Source organism: Macrobrachium rosenbergii, chromosome 46 (assembly GCF_040412425.1).
Source record: "Macrobrachium rosenbergii isolate ZJJX-2024 chromosome 46, ASM4041242v1, whole genome shotgun sequence".
Classification (NCBI taxonomy): domain Eukaryota; kingdom Metazoa; phylum Arthropoda; class Malacostraca; order Decapoda; family Palaemonidae; genus Macrobrachium; species Macrobrachium rosenbergii.
The window spans coordinates 48,575,732-48,588,661 of record NC_089786.1 but is presented as its reverse complement, the minus strand read 5'-3'; the positions used below and the strand labels follow the sequence as shown (position 1 = coordinate 48,588,661).

At 44.1% G+C, this 12,930-nt stretch overlaps 1 protein-coding gene across 6 annotated transcripts in view; it reads right to left on the bottom strand.

Moving 5' to 3' along the window:
- LOC136830294 (uncharacterized) overlaps positions 1–9,413 on the bottom strand; it is a 30,107-nt gene extending 20,694 nt beyond the window's left edge. For all 6 annotated transcript variants that reach the window (XR_010850631.1, XR_010850629.1, XR_010850633.1 and 3 more), the window contains exon 1: positions 8,190–9,413. Coding sequence is in view for 2 of the 6 variants with exons in the window: in XM_067089693.1 (XP_066945794.1) it covers positions 8,190–8,482 (293 nt within the window). In the remaining 4 variants the exon portion in view is untranslated. The remainder of the gene's footprint in view (positions 1–8,189) is intronic.
- Between the last annotated feature and the right edge of the window lie 3,517 nt (positions 9,414–12,930).

The following is a 12,930-nucleotide window of genomic DNA, read 5'->3' as shown; positions in this document are numbered from 1 at the left end:
GACTTCGTGATACTGTCACCCAAGCCTGCTTCTGCTTTACTAGAGTCTCCAGCAAGGTAGTGACCTATATAGCTGGTGAGTTCTAGATGATCTGTCCACGGGGGCGTGACCACAATGGGACTAGATCATAAGACCATACTGTGAGGGCAAAAGGAGCAACGACCAACCACCTGACCGAGCCTATCTAAGTAATAAAACTTAGTATAAGCTAAAGACTGGGACGTCCACCTCCGGTGGCTAACCCAACAACCATAAAAACACAAAATCAAGACCTAACAAAAAAATACTTCCTAACCTCTAAAGGATAGGAAGAGTGTCATCTCTGCCCCCAAGCATGCGGAAACGTATGGTCCTAGTGAGTAGCAGTTTTCGTATGTCGCCTTCACGTCCCGCAAGAAATGTGAAGTTTAACACTGAATCGCTTCGCCAGAAGGTGGTACCCAGAAGATCGCTAAGGGACATGTTCTTCTGAAAGCCACCGAGGTCGCGATAGCTCTCACTAAGTGAGCCTTGACTTTCAGGAGTCTCATGTCGCTGTCTTGGCAGGTAGAATGAGCCTCCTGAACGCATTTCTTAAAAAGAATGTCAGAGCATTCTTGGACATCGGAAAGTCCGGCCTTTGACAGAACACCACAAATTGTCCGACGGGCCTCTGCCTCCTTTCGTCCCTATCTAAGAAGAAATTGAGAGCCCTGACAGGGCACAGGACTCTCTTATTCTTGCCCAAGAATTTCTGCTATATCCTTGATCTCAAAACTCTTGGGCCAAGGGGTAGAGGGTTCTCGTTCTTGGCGAGAAACATAGGGCTGGGGAGCATAAGGCCTTATGCCCTCTAAAGTCTATGTGCTTGTTGATGGCTTGAACTTCACTAACTCTCTTCGTTGTCGCCAGAGCAGTTAGGGAAAAAGCCTTCCTTGTCACATTCCTGGGCGATGCCGAATGAAGAGGCTCGAATGTAACCGACTTCAAAAATTCTAGGATGATATCCAGGTTCTAGGAAGGCGTCCACGGATGAGGTACCTTAGAAGTCTCAAAAGACCTCAAGAGATCGTGAAGATCCTTATTGTCGGTTAAGTCTAAAACTCTACGTCTGAAGACTGCCGAGAGCACATTTCAACATCCTTTAATTGTCGAGACTGCCAGCTTTTCCTTCTCCCCAAGATGAAGGAAGTAAGTCTGCTATCTGCGGCACAGAGATCGAGGTTGAGGAAAATCCCCTTGCTTCTGCACCCTTTCCTGAAATTGGCCCACTAAGATTGGTACACCAAATTGGAGGAGGGTCTCCTGGCGCCGGCGATAGCCCTTGCCACTGCTCATGAAAAACCCTCGCTCTCGCCAATTGGTGATAGTCTGAACGCAGTCAGACTCAGAGCGGGAGGTTTTGTGGTACCTTTCAAGTGGGGCTGTCTGAGCAGATCGGTTCTAAGGGAAGCGCCCTGGGAAGTCCACCAGGAAGGTCATGACCTCTGTGAACCATCCTGCCGCTGGCCAAAGGGGGCGATCAACATCATTGGCGTCCCTTCCGGCGCTAGAACTTCCTGATGACCTCCCCCAGAATCTTGAAGGGAGGAAAGGCGTAAAGATCCAATCCCTTCCAATCCCAGACGAGGGCATCTACCGCTACTGCTCCTGGATCTAGTACGGGAGAGCAGTATAGAGGAAGCCTCCTTGTCCTGGATGTCATGAAGAGATCCACCAAGGACTTCCTCATAATCTCCACAGCTCCTGACACACTTCCTCATGAAGGGTCCACTCGGTCGGGCGGAAGATGAAGCTGCCGACTGAGAAGGTCCTCGTGGACATTCTCCACTCCTGCCACGAACCTCGTAAGGATCGTGATACCCTGAGCATGCGCCCAAAGCAGGAAATCCTACGCCAGGGCAAACAAGGACCGGGAGTGAGTTCCTCCCTGTTTCTTGAGGTATGCCAGGGCTGTGGTGTTGTCCGAGTTTACCTGTATCACTCAGCCTGAAGCTTGGCTCTCGAAGAAAAAGCAGGGCCAGCAGAATCGCCCTAAACTCTTTGAGATTGATGTGCCAGGACACCTGTTCCCCTCTCCAGGTGCCTGACACTTCCTTCCCCCCTAGTGTTGCTCCTCATCCCTCCCTGGACGCGTCGGAAAACCACATTAGATCGGGGCTCTGAAGGTGTAGAGAAAACCTCTTCTGCCAACTTTGAGGGGACGAGCCACCACCTCAGGAGATCCTTGACTACGGGAGAGATCCTCAGGGACTCCTTTAGATCCTCCTAGTTTATCTAGTTTTCCGCCAGGAAAAAACTGGAGGGGTCTGAGATGCAGTCTTCCCAGGGAAACCAACTTCTCCATCAAGGAAATGGTCCCCAGCAAACTCAACCATTCCCTCACCGGGCATGTTTCCTTCCCCAGGTAGGATGGGACTTTTCCAAAGCATTGCTGCCGTTCCTGGGACGGAAAAGCTTGAAAAGCCACTGAATCCATCTGAATCCCCAGAACACTATGGACTGCGTCGGGATCAGATGGGACTTGTTTACGTTTACTAAAAGTCCTAGGGACTTCGTCAACTTCAAAGTCGATTTCAGGTCCTCCAGACAATTTGACTGTGAAGAGGCTCGAAAGAGCCAATCGTTCAGGTAAAGCGAGATTCGTATGCCCGCTAAGTGAAGCCGTCTCGCCACATTCTTCATGATGATCGTGAAGATTATAGGGGCTGTGCTTATCCCAAAGCAAAGAGCTCTGAATTGGAACACTCGTCCACGATACAAACCTCAGGAACTTCCTCGACTGGGGATGTATGGGGACGTTAAAGAAGGTGTCCCGAAGGTCCAGCGAGACAACCAATCTCCTGGTCTAAATGCTCCTAGAACAGACTAGGACGTCTCCATCGTGAACTTCCCTTCGCCATGAAGCGGTTCAGTCCGCTGACATCTAGGACTGATCTCCATCCTTCCGACTGCTTCGGAACTAGGAACAGTCGGCAGAAGAATCCTGGGAGTCCAGCTCCAGGACTAGCTCCACAGCTTTTTCTCGAGCATTTGCACTAATAACTCGAAAAGGGGCTGTTGCTTCTCTTGATGGTAGAAGGGCGACAAATCCCTGGGGCGTGCACAGATGTGGCGTGTCGAGAAAGGGATCTTGCATCCTCTCTCGAAAATTAGGAGGGACCAGGAGTCCGCCCCTCTTGCTCTCCAGGCTCCCGCAAACGAAAGCCGCCTGGCTCCTACAGGCGTCTGGAGGCGCTGCAGGTCACTTCTTGCCCCTAGGTTTAGGCGGGGCTCCGCCTCTGGAAAGACCTCTTCCTCGGGGAGAGGATCTATAGGAAGAAGCTCCTCTATGAAAGGGCTTCTGTTTCCTGGAGGTCTGACCCGACGACGACGACAAAGGGACTGCCGGGCGTTTGACGAGTGGGCCAAGAGATCTGGAGTGGCCTTCTCCTTCAAGCTGGCGGCGAGATCCTTGATCAAAGACAGGGGGGAGAGATGGCTCGACAACGGGGCGAACAGCAATTCTAACCTCTGCGACGGAGAAACTGACTTAGTGTAAAGTTACAGTACAAGGCCCTCTTCTTCAAGAGGCCCGTACAAAAGAGGGAAGCCAGTTCCTCCGAGCCATCCCTGACGGCCTTGTCCAAGCAGATCAAGACGCTGGACAGCTCCCTCAGGCTGATAGAGAAGGAACTTCTAACCTTAACGTCTAGAGTCCCCAAACACCAGTCCAGGAAATAAAAGACTTCCATGGGACGAAAAAGTCCCTTCAAATGGAGATCTGTCTCCGACAAAGTCCACGACAATTTGGTTGCAGATAGGAAGGACCTTCTAGGCGCGTCGACCAAGGTAGCGAAGACTCCTGGGACGATGAAGGAACACTTGGGCCGACGTCCTCTCCGGTCTAGTACCACAAACCTGCCTTGTCGCAAAGCTTGGATGGAGGCAGGGTAAAAGAAGTCTTGCCTTGGGTCTTTCTTTCCTCAATCCAGGTGTTAACCTTCTTGAAGGCCTTCTTCGTCGCCAGAGACGAAGTCATTTTAACAAACCCCGACGCTCTCATCGTCTTGGACGAAGTTAACTGCGAAGGAGGAGAGAGAGGAGCGAGGGTTTGAACTTGTCGCCAAACAAGTCCTTGAGAAGACCGGCTAACACCTGGTAGACCGTGAGACGAGGAAGTAGGAGGCTGCTCAAGGTCTGCAGGCTCAGACTCACAAGAGACTCTCTCTTCAATGGGAGAAACCAGAGAGTCTCCCAAGTCCTTGGGAGAACGAAGACCTTGCGGTGCAACACGCAGAAGGGAGCCGATTCCCGCAGTCTTTGATTGCTCTGAAGCGCCACGTTGAACAACCAAAGAGGCATCCTGATGAGCGCCCTGACGAGGCGCCCAGCCGAAAGGCGCCCTGCACGGCAGCAAGAGGAGCGCCCTGACGAGCAGCTACAGAAGCGCCCAGGATAGCTGCTTGCGGAGCGCCAGACTGCAGCCGATCGCCACGATCGCGATCCAGCGAGCGGTCTTTGATTGCTCTGAAGAGTCACGACGAGCAACCAAAGAGACGTCCTGATGAGCGCCCATCCGGCGCCGCACGGCAGCAGCGAGGGGCGCCCTGACGGCAGCTACAGAAGCGCCCAGGATAGCTGCTTGCGGAGCGTCACGCTGCAGCCGATGGAAAAGCGCCGAAACACTCAAAGAAGACGAAAATACGCCTTGAGAAAGAGGACGTGAAGCGTCCTCTTCTCTGAAGCTTCCCTAAAGCGGGCGAGAGTCCTTCCGAGAGTTCCACCCCTTGCACAGGGAGGACGCCTTGGAGGACAAGAAGCAAACCTTCAGGATACGTGCACGAGCACGATCCTTGGCAGCCTGAGAAACGTCAACAGATCCTGCCGAAGGGACCCAGATTGGTGGGAAGCCTCCGTAACCCTCTTGCGGCTTTCGACATGTCCATTCCCTGAGTCCTGAGAGTCCGACAGAGGTCCAGGCCTAGAAGCGTTATGGGCCCGATCTGAGAGGACGAGAAGCAGTCCTTCAGGATACGTGCACGCGCACGATCCTTGGCAGCCTGGGAAGCGTCAACAGGTCCTGCCGAAGGGACGCCAGATCGGTGGGGGTCCGTAACCCTCTTGAGGCTTTCGACTTGCCCACTCCCAAAGTCCTGGGAGTCCGACAGAGGTCCAGGCCTAGAGGCATTATATGGCCGATCTGACGCCCCCTCCACTGCACTAGGGGGATCACAACACTTACTGCACTTTAAAGAGAAATCACTTTCGATTCCAGAGCACGGATGGTGTTTATAATTTGTAACGTTCCAATTTTAGTATAAGTACTGCCGAAGCAAGTACTTGACAAAAATAAATTAGGCGAAAGTATCACCTTCCGCTCCAAATTGTTGTCTTAAATTTGGATCTAATTGCTTTCCCTCCGAGAAGCTCGGGTTTACAGGAGAGGAATAAATATCCTTACTCTACTAGCAATCCTGGAGGAAGACCTCCAGATCCTATCATACTCCAACTTGCGGATATAGGCAACAAACACCTTCCAGCTTGCATCCGGCAAGTCTCACACTCCTTGCAGCGATCATTTAATATTCACCTCATGCATACAGTGTGAGGATCTACCAAGTCTTGGTAGCCTCACCTTACACTCATTCACACAACATACTCTGAAGCTAGCAGAACTAGATCCAGACACCATTCAAAGAGCAATCAAAATCAAATCCAAAAAACAGTCCACAAAAGCGCATGCCAATTCACAATCCAATCACGATGCAGCCGTGATAAAAACCAAAAGTCAAATCGAATACTTAAGTGAAAAATAACGAGTTTTATTTAAATCCAAAGACGGAGGTACTGAAAACAGATGTTGACAGTACCGGCGACAGAGAAAAATCTGAATAGAAAACGGGAATGGTTCCTGATACCCGCCTCCCAGCGGCGGGAATGGGTACTAACTACCTGGCCCCACTGCGTGTGCCGTGAGTTTTTTGAAATTCTGTCGGACTTCGGAGAATACAGCTATATATATATCTGACAGGTAAGTCTCATGAACAAAATGGAATACTTCGGGAAACATTGCAGAAGATACAGATGAAGAGGAACACCAGGAGAGGGCGAGAAGTGAGGGTGATGACAGTGACGAAGGTCTTGCTACAAGTGTCTGTGAAAAAAAAAAAAAAAAAAAAAAACAACGAACTGAGTACCGTCATCATGCCAAAGCTAATCTCACACCTTTCCAGAATGTACTGCTGAAGAAAATGGATGAAAGCTCCAAACAGAAAGAAGATCCAGACAAATCATTTTTAATATCCATTCTTCCTGTGGTAGAACTATAGGGTAGCTCCGCGTTGCCGACGGCACTATAACTTGACTTTTTCTACATTTTTTTGGTTGATAATTATGAATTTACCTTTCATTTTGGCACTCGAGTCTAATTAACCTGTAATTAACCCCCGCAGTCCATCCAACAAGGGGTTTCCATGCACGACCTTCACAAGACAGAGCATGGGTACGTCTGTTTCCAACAGTTCATATCCCGTCTGGCAAGTGCAATAACTTGTTAACGTATGGGTACCCAACTGCCCCCGGGCCAGTACTAAAGACGGCGAAGGGACATTCCAATTGGCCGACAACAAACAGATGCACCGCCAGTATCAGAACCCCTAAAAGTGTAGAAAAAACCAGTTGAAAAGGTAAAAACAGGCATGGAGCTACTATATAGAATTACCATTCCTGATTACAAGCAACTTAATGATGATGAGAAAATAGATTTCAGACTGCTGACTCTTCAATTCTTTCAAAGCATCCGACGAAAAAAATCACAGAACTTACAGCCAGGTCAATTACCTCAAGTACCCTATATTTCATCTCAGCAGTCTGTAATGAATCCCTCTTATCATTTTCAAAGGTATCCTGCTTCTATGTCAAGCAGTGATATGCAAGCACCATTACATGTACATGGACCACTTCATATGCAGGCATCGGTATTATTGCAGTAAGAGGCAACACGTCATAATGACAAAGAAATATGTTTTTCTGACTGATTTTGATGTGTTTAGTACGAATTTCACCTTCAATTTCGTTGGAAATTAACGGTTTTGGAGCTAACTCCATGTACATAAGTGGACCAAAAACCATCAATTTCCGACGAAATTCAAGGTGAAATTCGTGCTTAACACATCAAAATCAATCAGAATAACATATTTCCTTATCAGTGAAACCCACACAACCTAACCTAACCTCTCACAGAAGTACCCAGGTCACAGCCCCTAACCCTAACTGGTCACTCAACTATGGGTACCCAACCCCCCCTGGGCCAGTACTAAACTTGGTGAAGGGGCATTCCATTTGGCCGACAACAAACACATGCACCGCCAGTATCAGAACCCTAAAATTGTTAAATGGGAGAAAATAAGGGTAGTTTACAGTTTCGGTTGCCAGGCTGCGTAACACCTTCTCCCCGCGCTACAATAACTCCGCCAAGCTAAGTAGTTGCGACCCAGCGGCCTCACGCTTTCTGGGGGGGTCCAGGGGGGCGAAGCCCCCCTGGCCGGGTTAGGGCATGCTGCCCTATGTTAGGTTAGGTTGGTTACATCTGGTTAGGTCAGGACCTGGGACTACAGGAAAAGCTTGTCTTGTTTGTATTCGTCCGCCAGTTTCCTAGACGGAACCTACACCACAGCCTTGGCCACCTAAACTGTAGGCGCTCCGAAAATAATCCAGGTATTTCTAAGAAACTATCAATTTCCGACGAATTTTAATGTGAAATTTGTGCGAACACATCAAAATGACCTAGAAAAGTGTATTTCCTTGCCATTTGGCCGTGTTGCCTTTTACTGCAATTTTACCCAGGCATCATTTCATCAAATGCAGGCACCAGCTCAAATGCAGGGATCAGCTCACATGCAGGCACCATCTCCTGTGGAAGCACCATCTCCTGCACAAGGATCCTCTATGCAATCACCAACTCCTGTCCATCATGGCACCACAGATACCCAATCCACGTCTTCACAGGACTTTCAAATGATTGACGTGGTGTCTCCTCAATCTCCTTACTAAACATCTACTTGCTTCGATTATGAAATAGTTTTTCAGAATTCAAGGAATATTTTATTTTTACATTTGATTCTTCTATTTGGGTTTGAATTATTATAATATACTGTAGTTACTGTATTACATTACCATTTTTTCCGGTCTGAATAAATCACGTAATTATATTTATTTTTTCTACTCACCTTAGTGTAATCGTTAATCTTTCTTCTGGAGATATTGATCTTCGAAACTTTGTATTTCGCTTCGAGATACGAGGCCTCAGCACTTCCAGCAGTTCATCAAAAGAAGCTTTAGACATTCGGTAATACTCGAAAAACCTTTCGTCACATTTTCGTATATTCTCATGAAACTTTTCAAATCTTTTACTGGTTTCTCGTTCTGCTTTAAATGGGTGAATCCAGTGTTTACGACGAGTTGGCTCTTTCAGTAAGCCCTCTGCTTCTAACGCACAAATAACATTCAGTTCGGACAACATGATGGTTAACCTTTCTATGCTATCTGCTGGGGATAGACTGAGCGACTTCGCCGCTTAAGGCTCCCGGTTTCCCGTCTCCTCCAACACGGCGATTTTGGTCATATCACTTTAATACGCCATTTTAATAATATTTTCAATATCCTGATTTAATCCAGCCATGCTTATGCACACGTGAAAGTTGACATATATTCAATTTGTGAGGAAATAACGGTAAAAACAGTCAAAATTCTCCGGTCACTTTTGAACGGTTTCTTTGAAACAAGATGTAAACATACTGTGACGTCACGCTGTGCAAATGGTTGCTACGTAACGAGAGAAGACGCGGGGAATACACTTTCGGAATGTCTGGAAAATTAAAACGAATTCCGAAGATGATAAAGGTATTCCGACTCAATGAGTTGTAACAGATATAGCGATTAATTAATAATAATTATAATGATTAAATTTGTTTAAGCGCAAGCTCGCACGAACACCCTAAAATCACACAAAATATTAAAAAGATAGCCCTCCTATGCTATATCGCACTACGCTCTAGTTTTCGTGCAAAGGTAGAAAAAATCAATATGAAATCCGAAGTTAATTAAGGCATTCCGATTTATTTTGCTGTAATATTTGTCAGGAATAAATAATATATTTTCATAAATCAAAGGTATTTAAATTTAAAGGCTCGCAAACAAGCTAAAACCACCGGAAAATTATAGAAAGATACCACCCATTTTGCTTTGGGACCATTTCCTACAGTTCGAGTTAGAAATATGGACGATAAATGTCTAAAAATATATATTTTTGGCCCATAACGGCCAATAAACTTCATAATAAAATAAATAAAAGACTCATCAACGCAATTAATAAAAAGCTCAAACTTTCTAGACTTGGTTCCTGGTTCCTAAGCGATCACTTCACAAACACGGTTGCGGCCACACTACACAATGTTCGTATTAGGTGCAAAGCTATATTTAACATCACCCTTTTCTGCAATAAGAACCTAAAAAGTTAAAATGTTACTAAACTCATTTTTAACCGACTATTATCAATTAATTACTACATTACTTTTAACTCCCACCTTGTCACTTTTTCTGTTAACTAGGCAAGTGTCTTCCTTCTGGTAATTCTGCTGGAATAATCTAAAACAGTGGTTCTTAACCGATGGGGCGGGGCGACCAAGGATTTTTAGTATTATATGCATATTATTTGGAATGCATCTTTTAAGGCAGACAATTTTGGAAAGGTGGGGGTGGGATGACATTCTGACATATGGTGAAAAGGTGCATGGGTCAAAAAAGGTCGAGAACTACTGATTCTTGAAGACAGAGAAACTCAGATTCTGTTAGTATGCATGTCCCGCGAGAAAGGCTACATAAAAGAATGTTTCAGTCCAATGTAGTTTCATGTTTCTTTACATACTTTCCTCACAAAAAAAAGTTAGAATTAAATATCCAACATATTATTATTATTATTATTATTATTATTATTATTATTATTATTATTATTATTATTATTATTTTGTTGAAAGTGATGGCAGTTTTCAACTAACTGATCTTATACAGGGTTTTTTCAATTTTCCTGATAATTCATTTTTCTGGCTCAATATTCATACTTGTCTAAATTAGATATTTGTCAAAATTATATTTGCTTATATCTTGTCTATTATGAAGACTACATAATATACAAGATATATAAACAAATACAATCTTTGACAAATATCCCAATTTAGACAAGTATGAATATTGCTACGTAACCAATTGGTTCTTAGCCACGTAAAATAAATCTAATCCTTCGGGCCAGCCCTCTCTAGGAGAGCTGTTAATCAGCTCAGTGGTCTGGTTAAACTAAGATATATTTAACTTTTTGGAATTCTACTCAACAACCTAGCTGAACCAGAAAAACGAATTATCAGAATTGAAAAAACCCTGTATAAGATCAATTCGTTGAAAATTTCCATTACTTTCAGCAAAACATGCATCAAAGAAGGTCTACTCCCTGCATATTATTATTATTCAGATGAAACCTATTCATATGGAATAAGCCCACCACAGTGGCCATTGACTATTATTATTATTATTATTAAGATGAACCCTATGCATTTGGAACAAGCCCACAGGGGCCAGTGTCTTGAAATTCAAGCTTCCAAAGAATATTATGGTGTAAGAGAAGGTAAAGGGAAATGCAGAAAGGAGAGATCCCACTTATTAAAAAAAGAAAAAATTAATAAATTAACAAATAGATAAAAATGTTTTAAGTTAATGCCTGGTGTAGCATTATTGATGGTCGCTTGATCGGCTCACACATCTTCAAAGATTGTGTTAACGGGTAAGCTTATGCCAGATTTTTGACAGCTCATCTCCCCCTTACTCCTGGGAGATGTTCCTCTAGCTTCACGACGCCGATTAATCATTTCCAGCATGACGGAACACCAGCCCATTTAAGTAACCAAGTAAAGGTGCGTTGTCAAGGCAACGGCTGAAGCGTCTGTAGCAGCGAGGCTTAGCCTCCTCAATTTGCCCTCATTTCCATTATACCAAATAAGAAGGTTTTCAATGACACGTCTACGGCTGTATGTGTTTCATTGAAAACCTTCTGATTTGATATAATGGGAATGAGGGCAAACTGGGAGCCGCCAGGCTACAGACGATTCAGCCGTTGCATTGACAACGCATAAGGCAGCACCTTAACCGGACATTTCCTGAAAGGTGGTTAGGCCGAGGATGAGGACCGCGCAACTGGCCTGCAAGATCGCCAGACCTAACACCGCTGGATTATTATCTTTGTGGGCACTTGAAGTCGCTAGTATACAAGAAGGACGTTAACAGCAAACAGAAACTTCCGCAGAGAATAATGGAAGCTTCTCAGCACATTGAAAAGAAACCAGAAATTCTTTGAAAAAGTACGAGTTCCTTATTGCAGAGAGGAGCATTACGGATCAGCCAATGGTGACCACTTTGAAAATTTTACGTGATGATGATAGTATAGCCTATGCTCCAAGCTTACTTCAGCAATAGTTTCATTAACCAGTTTTTAGACTTCATGGTTGCGAAATCCACTGTTAAAAAAGAAATTAGCGATTAGGCCGATGGGATTAAAGTACCCCCAAATCAAAAGCATTCTTTAATACTAAACAAAGGAGAAAGATACACATGCTTCACATAAACCCTCTCCATCAATATTATTCATTGGACAAAAAAAGAAAAGCAAGTCTGATTGATTCTCCCCTCCGTCAAAGATAGGCCTATTTATTAGACAGCGACCAAATGCTTAAATTGTAATCGTTGAAAATCTCTCCATCTCCATTAAAAGTCTTCATCAGACACCAGTCAAAGAGAAAAGCGCATCGATGAAAACGCTTTCGTCTCCATCTAATAAAAAAAAAAACCAGGAAGATTTCAAAAATTCCTTTCCTTCCTTCCTTCCTGTAGCCTATTCATACAGTAATCGAAAATGGAACAAAAGCCCACATTATTCAAATTACAGTATTCTTCCCCACACCCCCAGTAATAATATCTAAATCTATACTGAGAGCTATAGACGGCCTGTTCAGCTCTCGAAAGTTAAGCTGTTAGTTTTTATATATCAGAAAATCAAAATGGCAATGGATTTTAATCCCCATTACATATAATGAGGAGTGGCGGTTATTATTATTATTATTATTATTATTATTATTATTATTATTATTATTATTATTATTATTATTATTATTATTAAGTGGGAAAATCTGAAAGGTCACAAATTTTCCTCCACAGAAATGGAACCGGAAATGAAAAAGATACTTTTTTTTTATTGTAATAAGACAAATTTGCTTACGAAGTACCGTACGGAGGCAAACTTTTTTGTCAACTGTTGCAACAAGAAATAATTTTCTGTTGTAACTCCGATCAAATGGTGTTGTTCTAAGACACAACTGTATATTTTACTCGGTAATAAGGTGATTTTAATTTTCAGAAGTTCTTTCGTGGTTCAACGCTTTCTTTAGCATTCTCTCAGAGGATGTGGAACTTCAGAAGTTCAAGAGAAGGTGCGATGCATTAGTACTACCTTAACACGATTCAACTTGTATTTTGATATTTTACTTCCATTTTTCTTTATTTATTACTTTGTTAATTTATCTGGTTTTCCAATAACTGATCTCCTCTTTCTGTATTTCTCTGTACCTTCTACGACTTCTTTCAAATGAACGCCATATTATTTGGAAGCTTGAATTTCATGTTAATGGCCCCTTATGTGGGCTTGTTCCGTATGAATAAGGTTCACCTTCTGAATAATAATAATAATAATAATAATAATAATAATAATAATAATAATAATAATGATAATAATAATCATCATCATCATCATCATCGTCCCGACTTGGACTGGTACTGTGTGCGTGTGTGTGTGTGGGGGTGGTAGGAAAGGCCATATGTAGGGGAGAGAGGTTCCCTACTTTTTATTTTCTCCACCTTCCCATATTTAAG